The following is a 13,843-nucleotide window of genomic DNA, read 5'->3' as shown; positions in this document are numbered from 1 at the left end:
GATGAAAAGCGGATGGCTGCAGTTTGTCACGGACAGTTATACCAACGAAGGATGGCCCGTGCTTACAACAAGAAAGTCCGACCTCGGAATTTCGAAGTAGGACAATTGGTACTGAGGCGTATTCTGCCGCATCATGAAGAAGCAAAAGGAAAGTTTGCCCCAAATTGGAAAGGCCCATACATCGTAAGGAAAATATTGCCAAGAGGAGCATTGTATTTAGGTGATATCGAAGGAAATGACCCTGACACAGCAGTGAATGCAGATGCAGTCAAGAGATACTACGTCTAGATCATGCTCCAAGCGGTCCTGACACATTTGAGAATGGCGAAGGTTTTATCCCCCACTACTCCCAAACACTACCCAATCCTCTCTACAAAAAGAAAAAAAAACAAAACAAAAAATTCGATTGAGGCCTGAACTACGTTTGACTTGATTCCGAAAGGATACGTAGGCAGTCTCTCCCTGAGGTTCAGTCACACCAATAAAAAAATCCCATTCACCCTGAAATTGAAATTGGGGCACGTCGAGCAGTTTAGGAGTTAGTATCATCTACCTCTCTTTACCAAGCACAAGCCTCCAAATCAATTACCAAATATGATGGGGAACCAATAAGCGTCACAAATGGAGACCAGCACACTCTGAATTGAGAGAGATAAAATGAGAGAGTCTCGGTGGTGAAAACCTTCGGGCACCACGAGGCGACGGGAGTAGAGAAACCAAAATGAGAGAGCTTGTTTAGTAAAAACTCGCAAAGAGTGCTATCAAGCGATGACAGGAAGAGAAATGAGAGAGGTCAGCCAGCGAAAACCCGCAAAGGGCGCTGTTGGCCGAAAAAGATTGACGCCACCCCAAGAAAGTTTTTGGCAGAGTGCCACCAGTTTGGAATCACAGATCCGTTCTGGTTCAGGAAAACGCAAGCTCTTAGAAGATCAGACGTCCAGTCCAAAGAGCATGCCATGTCATTTAAAGCCAGCGTTATCTTCCTCAGATAAGTCTTTCTCGTCCCGAAAGGGGTATTCCTTTTCTGATTTGTTTTCCCCTTCCTTTGTTTCTTTTCGAATCCCTTTTGCATTTTTACCCCGAGTTCAGGACACACCGAAAAGGACAGGTGGCATGGTTTGTTTGCACGGAATCCCGTCTCATGGAGGAAAGCGCCTCATCTCGTTGGTATGATTGCCCAAGCATGATGAATCATGACGTTTGATGGTGTTTCAGAGTAAAGAGGAAAGAGAGAAATCTTGAAATCTTCCCCAGCAAGTCCGCCTTCGGACAAATCCCCACAGAATCTCCCCCTGTACAAATCCCCACAGAGTCTTTCCTTTTATACAAACTCCCACAGAGTTTCCCCAATAAAAAAAATGGAGTCTCCCCAGCACGCCCCAGCGAGTTCTTTTGTAAATATTCCCCAACAAGCTTACCCCAACAAATCCTAGAAATCCCGCTTTGAAATAAATCCCCAGCATGCCTCATTGTACAAAAATCCACACAAAGAATCCACTTTGTAAATATTCCCCACAGAGCTTCCTTTTTGTACAAATTCCCACAAAATACCCCCAATAAAATCCCCGTTGAGAACCTCCAATCAAAACGGGACAAAAAGAAATAAAAGAGGCCTTACGAGGCAAGTAATCACAGAATCTGGAAATACAAGCCTGAGTAGTCTAAAGGTTTCGCCATTCGAATCAAATCAATGGCGGAACTTCGCAACAGAAATAAAGACGCAAGAAAACAATTGGGAACTATCAAGGTCACCAAACCGACCGTCATTTCCAAACTAACAAATGATTCTTTGTCTGAAAGTTTGAAACAGGTCCGATCCAAGACAACCGTGCAAGAAGCAGGTGTCGCCCAAAGAAGAAGGTGCACGGGTACAGGAAGTACTTCGGCAATGATGAATTCACTCGAAATGTAAGCTTCCACGAAACTCCCTTTTATCTTCTATTAAAACAGGAAAACTCAAAAAAAATAGATCGGTAGTATTCTCGAGCTTCTTCAGCCAATCAGCATTAGGGTTTTAAAACCCTAAACTGAATTTTCCTTTCAGCCAGCATTAGAGTTTTAAACTCTAAACTGAGCTTCTCCAGGCAATCAGCATTAGGGTTTTAAACCCTAAACTGAATTTTCCTTTCAGCCAGCATTAAAGTTTTAAACTTTAAACTGAGCTTTTCCATGCAATCAGCATTAGGGTTTTAAACCCTAAACTGAATTTTGCTTTCAGCCAGCATTAGAGTTTTAAACTTTAAACTGAGCTTTTCCATGCAATCAGCATTAGGGTTTTAAACCCTAAACTGAATTTTCCTTTCAGCCAGCATTAGAGTTTTAAACTTTAAACTGAGCTTTTCCATGCAATCAGCATTAGGGTTTTAAACCCTAAACTGAATTTTCCTTTCAGCCAGCATTAGAGTTTTAAACTCTAAACTGAGCTTTTCCATGCAATCAGCATTAGGGTTTTAAACCCTAAACTGAATTTTCCTTTCAGCCAGCATTAGAGTTTTAAACTTTAAACTGAGCTTTTCCATGCAATCAGCATTAGGGTTTTAAACCCTAAACTGAATTTTCCTTTCAGCCAGCATTAGAGTTTTAAACTCTAAACTGAGATTTTCCATGCAATCAGCATTAGGGTTTTAAACCCTAAACTGAATTTTCCTTTCAGCCAGCATTAGAGTTTTAAACTCTAAACTGAGATTTTCCATGCAATCAGCATTAGGGTTTTAAACCCTAAACTGAATTTTCCTTTCAGCCAGCATTAGAGTTTTAAACTTTAAACTGAGCTTTTCCATGCAATCAGCATTAGGGTTTTAAACCCTAAACTGAATTTTCCTTTCAGCCAGCATTAGAGTTTTAAACTCTAAACTGAGCTTTTCCATGCAATCAGCATTAGGGTTTTAAACCCTAAACTGAATTTTCCTTTCAGCCAGCATTAGAGTTTTAAACTCTAAACTGAGCTTTTCCATGCAATCAGCATTAGGGTTTTAAACCCTAAACTGAATTTTCCTTTCAGCCAGCATTAGAGTTTTAAACTCTAAACTGAGCTTTTCCATGCAATCAGCATTAGGGTTTTAAACCCTAAACTGAATTTTCCTTTCAGTCAGCATTAGGGTTTTAAATCCTAAACTGAATTTTCCTTTTAGTCAACGTTAGGGTTTTAAACCCTAAACTGAATTTTCCTTTTAGTCAGCATTAGGGTTTTAAACCCTAAACTAAACTTTTTCTTCCAGCCAGCATTAGGGTTTTGAACCCTAAACTGAATTCTTCCTTTGTTCGGCATTAGGGTTTTAAACCCCAAACCGAACCTCTCCCCAGCTAGCCGGTGTTAGGGCTCCAACCCTGAACTGAGCATGCATATCCTCTTTCATCAATTTTATGAACTTCCTGGTGAATAATTAACGAAATTTTCCTAGTGAAACTGGGGCAGAAAATTTCGTTCGTTTGTTTGTTTTTTCCCGCAGGTCTAACCTCGAGCCACACGGATCGAAATGACCTACGAGATGAGTCTCAACTCAGAATCAAAGAAGAAAAAGACAAAAGAAGACATTCCGAGATATCAGAGTGAATGGAGAGCGGATTGACTCCAACGTTTAATTAAAGGCCTGAACCTTGCCAATCGCGTCTCACTCAGTATCCCAGAGGTTACACAAGTCGCCGCAACTCGCAAGCATCAAGATTCAGATCAGAGTCTACAAGCAGAATCAGCTAAGACCCAAGATCAAGTCGTAAAAGAATCATAGATAGGAATCTTGTAACTAGCAGTTGACATACATATAAGTAGTTAGTTCAGTTTCTAATTTTTGTTTGGTTGTAATAAGGCGGTCAGTGACGTAGCAGTGACAACAGCAGCAGCAGTAGCAGCAAGCATTGCAATCCCATGGTAGTCCCAGCTACCAAAACTTCCCGAACTACATTGACCTGATTCCTGTTTAGCCCAGGATATGTAGGAAATCTTTGAAGCAAGATTCGGTCAGATCTTTCAAAAAACATGCTTCATACGGAGTAGTCCATAGGCAAAAATCGCTCATACACGCTCACTTTATCTTTGCACGAAAACTCTTCGTGTTTCCGAACAAAGAGGGGCAGCTGTGAGCACGTGATTTTTGTTTTTCGCACGACAATCGCTCCAAAAAGAAATAAAAGATAATAATTGGCCCTGCTGTACAATTTTGAATTTCTGTGCGGCACCTTGTTGATTTATTTGTGACTTCGGCCCATTTTTATTTATTTACTTTATTAAAAATAAAATTCAAAAATATATGTGTCCTGCATAATTCAAACCGTAATCCGGTCGTTAAATAGAAAATCATGAGTAGGCATCTTCGTCCGTGATTTTATTTTGTTTAACTTTACTTGTTTGAAATATTTTAGTGTGCAAATAATTGTATTGAGTGTGTATTTAATTTTAATTTGATTTTTGGCTTAGTTTTGTTTTAAAATAAAAAAGGAAATAAATAAAATAAAAAAAATAAAAAAAAAGGTCCTTTTATTCTTCCGGATTTGGGCCAATTTTAACAAAATTGGCCCAAACAAACAGCCCAAGACCCAGGCCTGCCCGGTCCAGTCCAGATGATGCCCAGAGAGAGTCCAACGACGTCGTATGGATACAGTTTGATCTGGGCCGTTGATCTCAGATTGATCAACGGCCAAGATCACATTTCCTATACCCACGAACAGAACCCGACCCGTTTCCACCCGGACCAACCCAAACCCCCTTTAGTTGAAACGACATCGTTTCCCCGAGGCCTTTAGATCCAAGCCATTGATTCCAGTTAATCTGATGGCTGAGATCAGCCGCCTGTTCCATATATAAGCCTATAACCTTACCCTGCCCCCCCATCAGATACCCCAGCTCCCGTCTTCAACCTCATCCCCATCAAACCATAGAGCCACCCCTGTATCCTCCACCATGAAAACCGGCGGCATGGACGCCGGTGACCTTCCCCTTAACACCCTAGAACCCCCTTGCCATCCTGAACATGAATCCATTAACCCTGTAGTTCGAATCCCTCCCCACCTTCTCGAATCTTCATTTGAAGACTCGAGTCGAAACTCGATCTACACGGTTCAACCCCAGCTTCACACCAGATACTCCCCAGACCCCCTCGTGACCAAACCATACTTGGTTTGGTCCGAATCTGATCAGGGAAGCCTGAATCCCAGATCTAAGTTTGAAGGTTTTGTGTCCTTCGTCACTGGTTCATACCGGTTCAACCGAAGAGATTAAGGTCTAATGGACTTCAATCAAAGTGTTTCTCATCTGAGAAACACTTCGATTAAAGTCCATTCAGCCTTAAGAAAGTTTGTCCAAATCCAAGTTCAAACTGTTAAACTTTTCAAGTTTTAAGGTAAGTCTGCTTTCTTTTCCTTTATTTGTTTTTAGTCCGTATGATTTGTTTTAAAAGACTGTTCATATTTGTTTTAATTTTATCAACTTTTGTTTGTCCACTTTGTTTGAACCTCTGTGTTTGTCTGGATCCCTCTCCTCCTATTCTGATACGGCATGCGTATTGGTTGTATTCCAAATTTGTACTGACTAACTGATTCCTCGAAGTACAATTCTGTTTTAATCAGTATAAGTCGAGTCATGTGTCCCATACTTCTGAATGTCTGATTTTTGGCTACGATTGTGTATGTTAATGCTAATATAGTCGAGTCGACATGAGTCGTCAATTAGTTTCAACTGTCTGAGCATAGTAAATCGATTTGCTTCTGTTGAACATTTGTTGAATCAATTAAGAACCAATTTTGTTTACTTATAGCTGTTGATTTGAATCAGTAATGTAAAAGGGATGTTTGGTTTAAATGCTGAATTGGAGGGCATGTGCACTCTTGCACAGCATTTGCATTGGTGCACCTTCATGTGCATTGGTGCACCTCATGTGCTTTGTGCACAACCTGTGGCCTGCATAAAGGTCCTTGTTTAATTTTAAAATGGTTTGACAGCATATGCTGTCAACATATCCTACTGCTCATACTTGCTTTTAGTTAAATAAAATGGAAAAGTTAAATCTGCCAGGGAATGATGGGGTTTTTTATACCTAATTAACTAAAGTGGAACTGAAAAAAGTTTAAAGGCACATGGGAGGGGTATGGTAATAGTCTGAACAGGCTGTTTAAAAGGGATAGTTTTGAGGCCTATAAGAGGGAGAGGTGAGGAGACAGAAGGGGGATACAAAAAAAGGACTGACTTTGAAGGTGGAAAAAGAGAAAAATAGATAGACTGTGAGGAATTCTTTGAAAAAAGAGAGTTGGAATACACACTGATTAGAGACACACAGATAGAGCACACAGAGATAGGGAGAGATACTAAGAGGGAATATCTTGAAGTTCAAATTTTTGAATCCAGAAACTGGAAAAGAATCTTTGTCTGATAACTCAGACAAACAAAACCAGAAATTGCTTCCTTTCCTTTTGTTTCTGACTTCACTAAATCCGGACCTATTCTGTGCAATACTGAGTTCTCACAAAACTGAGTCTGCTTGTTTATTGTTTGTTCTACTCGAAAGTTTAGTTTAATTGGGGTTGATCTCACTCCAATTATTTTGAGAGTTGTGGTTGCTACTCTACTGTTTCTTGTTGCTGTTGCCATACTGCCCTGCTGCTACTGTTGGTGCTGTTACTGCTGCTGCATTTGTTCATTGTTACTCTACTGATTGCCCTTTTCTTCAATTGCAAATATTCCCAGGTACACAACCTTTGAACCTTGTATTGTTGAAAGTTTGAAGTTGAAGCAGAAATAAAGAAATGAACACCAGTTTATGTTATAGCATTGGTGTAAAAAGATAGTTCGAATGTTGGTTGGGCCTGCATTTTTACTGCGAACTGCAAATATTCTGTATAAACTAGCATACATTCTATTTAAGATGAACTGTTAGATAGCATGGCTCAACAGTAATGACAGTATGACATAGATAGCATGTTTTGATTTAGTATACATTCAGTTCAGTATAACACTTGTTTGATTTAGTATGACTGTATAACATAGAGTCATGGTAAGCACTTGTATGTATTTTGCCTAGACCACTGAATTTACAAAACTGTGGTACTGGGTCCGGGATAAATGTATCCCAAACAAACTCCCATACAGTCACATTAAGAGTCTGGCTATGAATGCCAGTTCTCCTGTCAGTTTATTCGTTCCAATGCAGGTTCGATACTGGGTTTCGGTATAGATTCTTTATTTCGAAATGATGTGATGATTGTTGAGAAAAACTAATAATCATTTTTGAGTTCAATTAGTAGTAATTTTCCTAATAAGACAGCCGATTTCTTTTATCAATTTCAAATAGGTTAGAGTGTTAAGAATAGAACTTGGAGGTCGTTAAACATAACTCAATATATGTTGTTAGTTTGTTTGCAATCTCACTTAGCGAATTAATAAGCATATTCACTTGTTGAAGACAAAGCATGCGGTAACCCTCACCTCATGAACAATCAATCAGGTAATCAAACAAGTTTAGGTTCGGCAAACATAATAAGGATTCAGTCCGTATTTGTCCAAACCAGCAAAATTCGGCATCATCCTTCTCTTTAAAGATAAATGTAGTAAAAATGTAGTCATTGTAGGGTACCCTTCTAAAATAATGAGACGAGCCTCGCCGAATAAAAAGGCAAATTGCGGGGCCCTCAATAATTGGTCATAATAAATACTTAGAATTTGGGACGGGCTGTTTAGTGAATTCCACTGCCCTCCCCGAAGACAATAACGCGTTAGATTCTTTAGGGGCGACTTAATCAAATTACATTCTTAAATTCGGGTGCGCATTTATGTGACCCAAATTCAAATCTCAACGGAGTCGAAATGTGTTAACAACTACGGGTGCATTGATTGTGACGTGGTTCGAGATACATTTTCACGACGTTGCAATTCTATAAAAATAAATGATAATAATAAAAGCGGTTAAAACTTAATAAAAGCACATAAGTCACAACATGTATTTAAATCAGATATTTAGCCATTATAACAATTTAAGCGACCGTGCTAGAACCACGGGATTCGAGGGTGCCTAACACCTTCCCTCGGGTCAACAGAATTCCTTACTTAGAATTTCTGGTTCGCAGACTTCATTTGGAAAAGTCGAAAATCTCCTCGATTTGGGATTCAAGATAAACCGGTGACTTGGGACACCAAAAGCCAAACCTTTCCCAAGTGGCGACTCTGAATTAAATAAATAATCCCATTTCGAATATTGTCACTTAAATTGGAAAAACTCCCTCGCGCATTTAACCCTTCGGGGCGGGCGCGCAAAAAGGAGGTGTGACAACATGTCCTTAACTTTTGAACTTGAAACTCTAAGTTCAGGACTTCAGGACTACATGTCCTTAACTTTTGAACTTGGAACTCTAAGTTCAGGACTTCAAGGTTACATGTCCTTAACTTTTGAACTTGGAACTCAAACTTCAAGACCAAGCGTCCTTAACTTTTGAACTTGTAAGTCAAAGTTAAAGACCTATTGTCCTTAACTTTTGAACTTGTAACTGTAAGTTAAGTACTAGTTGTCCTTAACTTTTGAACGTGTAACTGTAAGTTAAGGACTGTCTGTCCTTAACTTTTGAACTTTAAACTCAAAGTTAAGGACAGATAGTCCTTAAGTTTTGAACTTGAAACAATAACTTAAGGACTGCCTGTCCTTAAGTTTTGAACTTGAAACTATAAGTTAAGGACTGTCTGTCCTTAACTTTTGAACCTGAAACTCAAAGTTAAGGACAGCAAGTCCTTAAGTTTTGAACTTGAAACAATAACTTAAATACTGATTGTCCTTAAGTTTTGAACTTGAAACTATAAGTTAAGGACTGTTTGTCCTTATCTTTTGAACCTGCATGTCAAATTTAAGGACTGCATGTCCTTAACCTTTAAACCTGCATGTCAAACTTAAAGACTCATGTCCTTAACTTTTAATCTTTGAACTCAAAAGAAACAAAAACAAGGTATGAAGAAAGAAATTATTGTACGTAATTGAGACATATGCTCAAAAATTCAGAACTTGAAAATTTTGATTATGCAAAAGGAACTACTGTACGTATTGGTAAAAGAAATAGTGAAGCAAAATCAGAAGGATCTCGTGATGGACCTGGTTATGTCCTAGTAATTGGGGCTACTAATAGACCCGATGCTATTGACCAAGCATGGAGGAGGCCGACGTGAAATCACCTTGGGTATTCCAGATGAAAATGCAACGCGAAAGAGAGGAAGAAAGGGTAAAATTATCTTTTTTCTATTAGTAGTGGCTATTTTTGCTGAGCATTATAATTAGTGGATAAAAATTAAAGACACCCTTAATTAGTGGCAACTACACGCTATTTTTACCACAAAATATGTGCTTCATTTTACACCACAATTTAAAAGTCTTCTCTCTTTTCTTAAATAGCCACCATAAATAGGTTCATACAAATTAAAACGGTATATTAGTAGTGCAGCAGCAGTATATATTGTTTTGAGACAGTATCTTTCCCTTTCTCACGCTATGCGCAAGGGCGGATTTAGGGGACGGTTCGAACCCCCTTCGTCGAAAAATTACACTGTATATATAAGATAAAATTTGATTTTTACCTCTATATAGTAAATTTTGAACCATCTTAACACAACCCAAAAGTATAATTTAGTGGTCAAGGAGGTTCAAAACCTTCATAAGATCATAGATTCAATTCGTACTAGCTACAAAAAAAAAATTGAACCCTTTTATGGAGATTCTGCCTCCGCCATTGACCGTTTCTGTCATTGGTATGAACCCATTGTATACTTATATGGATTCACGTGCGCTCTTCAATGAGTATTTTGTCGGTCAATTTTATTTTTTGCCCAAATCCAAAAACAAAAAAGAAAAGCCTTTTGAGTTTTGCCCTTTAATTATCGTCCTACTAGTAGTAGTATTAAAAGTTTATTGGACAAAGCCATCTTTAAAATTGTCTCCTTTTTCTTCCATTCTTCAACTCAACCACATTCCACATTTTCCTATTCTCTTAACAATATTTCTTCCTCTCTCTCTCTAATGGAGTTAGCTTTGAGCTTAGGAGGGGATACCCAAAAATCATTTTCCTTTCTTAAAAAATCTACTAATAATTCTTCATCACATGAGGAGCTGCTAACGAGTAGCAATAAAGATTTAAGATTCTGCATGGGTTTAGGAAAGAGCAATACTACTCATGAATTAGATGAAAATAATGGAGGAAGAAAAATATTGCATCTTGATCTTCTGCCTCTTTCTGCAGTTCCCCTCAATCAAATTATGCCTTCACAGATTCCTTTCCCTTGGCTCTCTCAAAATAGTAAGTTCTTTTCACACATCACCCTCTTCTTCTCCTTCATCAGTAGGGAAAATGGGATTTTCGGCAAGAGAATTCAAAAAATTAAAAAGTAAACACGCAAAGAAATTAAAGGAATATTCTTATATATATATATATATATATATTATAATTTTCCACGAAGGAATTTCCGCTTAACCCCCCACCTAGCTCTGTCACTGCTCCACTCTATTGTCTTGTGATTTGTTTCTTTTTTTTCTTTTTCTTTTTTTAGTTTTTGGGTTTGTGGGGAAGCCGGGAATTAAGGGAAGGATATATAGGGAGTTATATAATTTGTGTAGATAATGTTGACGATCCTTATCTGGAAAAAATAATATTTTCTTTAACTAGCGATTAACCAAATAGTGAATACCTAATGTAAATTTTAATTAGTTAGGCTACTGAATCTCTGATACATACACTAAAGCATAAAACCAAACAGACAACAACAAAAAATTCCTAAACTATAGCCTTTACAGTATCTAGGGTAATTTTTTTCTATTACTTGTGTGTTGCTTCTGTAAAGATTTATGCTTATTATCTGATAAAAAGCATTTTGTTGCTGGTTTGTTTTAGTAGCAGCTGAACCGGGTTTAACAAATGGACCGGCAGGAAAGGTATTGGACATGAACCGGCGGCCAATAGTACTGGAAGAAGAGGCTGAAGAAGGGGCGGACCTCTCATCTCCGAACAGCAACAGCGGAGTATCAAGTTTTCAGATGGAATTTTCATCAATATACAGAAATGGAAATAGCAGATCATTAATAGGAAAGAGAGATCATTCTGAAGCCGGAGATACAGAAAGAGGAGTTAGTGATGAAGATGAAAACAATGGTTTAGCTAGAAAAAAACTGAGACTTACTAAAGAGCAATCTGCTTTTCTTGAAGAAAGTTTCAAAGAACATAACACTCTCAATCCTGTAAGTCAATCTTCATCATATCAAATCTTTTGTTGGTCAAAAAGGAAATAAATCTTTGAGCTAAACCCTTAACAACAAAGTTGATCAAGAGATTTGTTTCGTCTTAGAAGAGTATATCAATAAAATATTTGGTGAAAAGTTACTCTCTAGTTAAATATTTGTATGATTATAAGACTTTTAAAATTTTATGGTATTAAATATTTCATATTGTGTGCCTGTAAAAGTTTGGGTAAGATGAATAATTTAATATTATTTTTTAAAGGGACTAACAAAAAATATTATAAATTGGACCAAAGGAAGTAGTAACAAATTACATTAGCAAAAGATTGATGTTTGATATTAATACCCTCTCCTCAATTATATGGCACTATTACTATGTGGAGATCGAGGGACTATATTGGAAACGGCATCTTTACCTTCACAAGGTACTCCTACTTTAAGGTCTGCGTACATATCACCTTCCCAAACCCCATGATGTGGGATAATATTGGCGGTGTTGTTGTTGTTACGTGGAGAATATATCAAAGATATTTTTAACCACAATTTCTTAAATATTTGTTAAAAATTTTAAATTTATCACTTACAATATATTTATGTTGTCTTTAAATATGGAAAGGAGTAATATTTTTACCGAGCAGTATTTATTTAGTTTTTTATTAATTATGTATTTATTTTTCCTAATTTATGAAAGTATACGTACAGTACTGATATTGTTCTCAATTTGAAAAGAATTTTAACATTTTGCAGAAACAGAAGTTTGCTCTGGCAAAGCAATTAAAACTTCGGCCTAGACAAGTAGAAGTGTGGTTCCAAAATAGAAGAGCAAGGTAAGCATTTAATTTCACATTATCCAATAAAAAAGGAAAAAAAAATCTTGTTAATATTAGAAGTAAATTGTACTACTAGTAATTACTGTATTATTAATTGATGCATTTATAAATTCAACAATGGCAGGACGAAATTGAAGCAGACAGAACTAGATTGTGAATATTTAAAAAGATGTTGTGAGACACTGACTGAAGAGAATAGGAGGCTGCAAAAAGAGCTTCAAGAATTAAGAGCTTTAAAATCTTCCCAACCTTTGTACATGCAACTTCCTGCCACCACTCTCACTATGTGTCCGTCTTGTGAGCGAGTCGCCACCACCACCGCCGCAGCCGTCCCTACAGCCGCTGCTGCTACCTCTGCCACGGCCACGAACACGACGCTTTCTTTGGCAAAGCCCAATCTCTTCCCATTTCCACCTGCACAAGTTCATGCTCCTCAGGCTGCTTCATAAGTTTGCTAGTTTAGTGACCCCGTAGTAGGTTTAGTACATAATTCGGATTTTGACATAGGTGATTCTTGGCTGTGATTTGCCACTAATGATTCTTTTTTATTTTCTTTAATTAATTATACTCTACTGTTTATGGTGAGCTTTGAACTAAGGATGAAGTTTGAGAAAGTGTAGTTTGACTAGGAATTTAGATGATAAGGAAAAAGACTTGTTGTATTGCTTGATATAATTTTTTGGAGAAGTTGTGGGAAAAAGAAGTTACATTTGCATTAGTATTTTTTTTCCATATTGTTAATTAATCCAAACTATCATATAGGTTTTGGTTAAGCTATGTGCGCCATTTTCTTGCAACGACATAATTTGTGATGATTATTTCTTTTGGGACATGATCTACTATAGGATTAAATTACTAATATATCTTTAGTTGTAGGATTTATTCAGCGCATTTTATTTTACAGTGTCAAACAGGTGCAACATTACTGCTGAAATAAAGGACGTGTTAAAAGGCATTTCACAAAGACGTTAAAATCACATCAGCTTCGCTTTGTTTACTTAAAATTAATATAGTATATCAGGAAAATCAAATGACTATGTAATTTGATCATATAAATCTGAAAACCCAATGAAGATAAACATGATCTGAATTATTTATTTTCTCAATTAGTTGATAGATGTTAGCTCTTCCAACGATCCATTAGTGATCAATAATTGGGAACACATACTATATAGATTAAAGTTCATGTTTATTATTGGAAAAAAAAATTGGATTCATCAAACCAAATTAATACTTTCTCCTTGAAAGAAAATGCTTTCCGTATAATAAATGTCATAGCAAGGAGAATTGAGGAGATATTCCATCTACACCATTAATATGAAGGTACTTATATTTACGATTACTTCACAAGTTACGGATGATCAACATAAATGTATGAAATTGTTTGGAAAACAAATTCTATTTTTATAAATCTATGTTTGTTGCTGTAAATCTTGAAAAGAAATTACTTAGCACAATAAATGTTATAGCAGGGAGGACAAGGCCGATTCTAAAAGGTACAAGATACGGTTCCTCAGAGACAGAAAATTCAGGAGAGTTTTGCATATTTAATATTAGGGTACTTATATTTATTATTATTACTTCACAAGTTATGGCTGAAGTTCAACATAAATGCCTGTTCAAATTTATTCCTAGTCTGAAATCATTGAACGGTTGATGAGCACTCATAACTCCATTTCCTGTCCAGCCTGCCCACATAAAATTAAAGAAAAGAACAAAAATTATTAATAATAAAATTTAGAATTAATGTGTGTGATTTTATAATGTATGCATGCATACATACATACATATATATATATATATATTATTTTTTAAATTTTT

The 13,843-nt window shown here is 36.9% G+C and overlaps 1 protein-coding gene across 3 annotated transcripts; it reads left to right on the top strand.

Moving 5' to 3' along the window:
* Window positions 1-9,880: 9,880 nt before the first annotated feature.
* On the top strand, window positions 9,881-12,740 carry LOC104217589 (homeobox-leucine zipper protein HOX11-like). 3 transcript variants are annotated; one of them, XM_009767876.2, is made up of 4 exons: window positions 9,881-10,257; window positions 10,849-11,192; window positions 11,940-12,019; window positions 12,147-12,740. In XM_009767876.2, exons 1-4 carry the CDS (start codon window positions 9,981-9,983, stop codon window positions 12,469-12,471), a joined length of 1,026 nt encoding a protein of 341 aa, XP_009766178.1. In that variant the 5' UTR covers window positions 9,881-9,980; the 3' UTR covers window positions 12,472-12,740. The 3 variants fall into 3 exon arrangements, with proteins under 3 accessions (XP_009766178.1, XP_009766177.1, XP_009766179.1); XM_009767875.2 differs by having other exon boundaries at window positions 9,896-10,257; window positions 10,825-11,192; XM_009767877.2 differs by having other exon boundaries at window positions 9,897-10,257; window positions 10,852-11,192.
* Window positions 12,741-13,843: the final 1,103 nt, after the last annotated feature.

The sequence above is a fragment of the Nicotiana sylvestris genome, chromosome 3, assembly GCF_000393655.2.
Source record: "Nicotiana sylvestris chromosome 3, ASM39365v2, whole genome shotgun sequence".
Lineage (NCBI taxonomy): Eukaryota > Viridiplantae > Streptophyta > Magnoliopsida > Solanales > Solanaceae > Nicotiana > Nicotiana sylvestris.
Note: the sequence above shows the minus strand (reverse complement) of the source record. Positions and strands in the feature narration are given on the sequence as shown.

Coding starts and splice junctions, on each gene's coding strand:
- LOC104217589 (XM_009767875.2), top strand. CDS start 9,981: ATGGAGTTAGCTTTGAGCTTAGGAGGGGATACCCAAAAATCATTTTCC. Junction 11,193..11,939: donor AACATAACACTCTCAATCCT/GTAAGTCAATCT, acceptor AACATTTTGCAG/AAACAGAAGTTTGCTCTGGC. Junction 12,020..12,146: donor TTCCAAAATAGAAGAGCAAG/GTAAGCATTTAA, acceptor CAACAATGGCAG/GACGAAATTGAAGCAGACAG.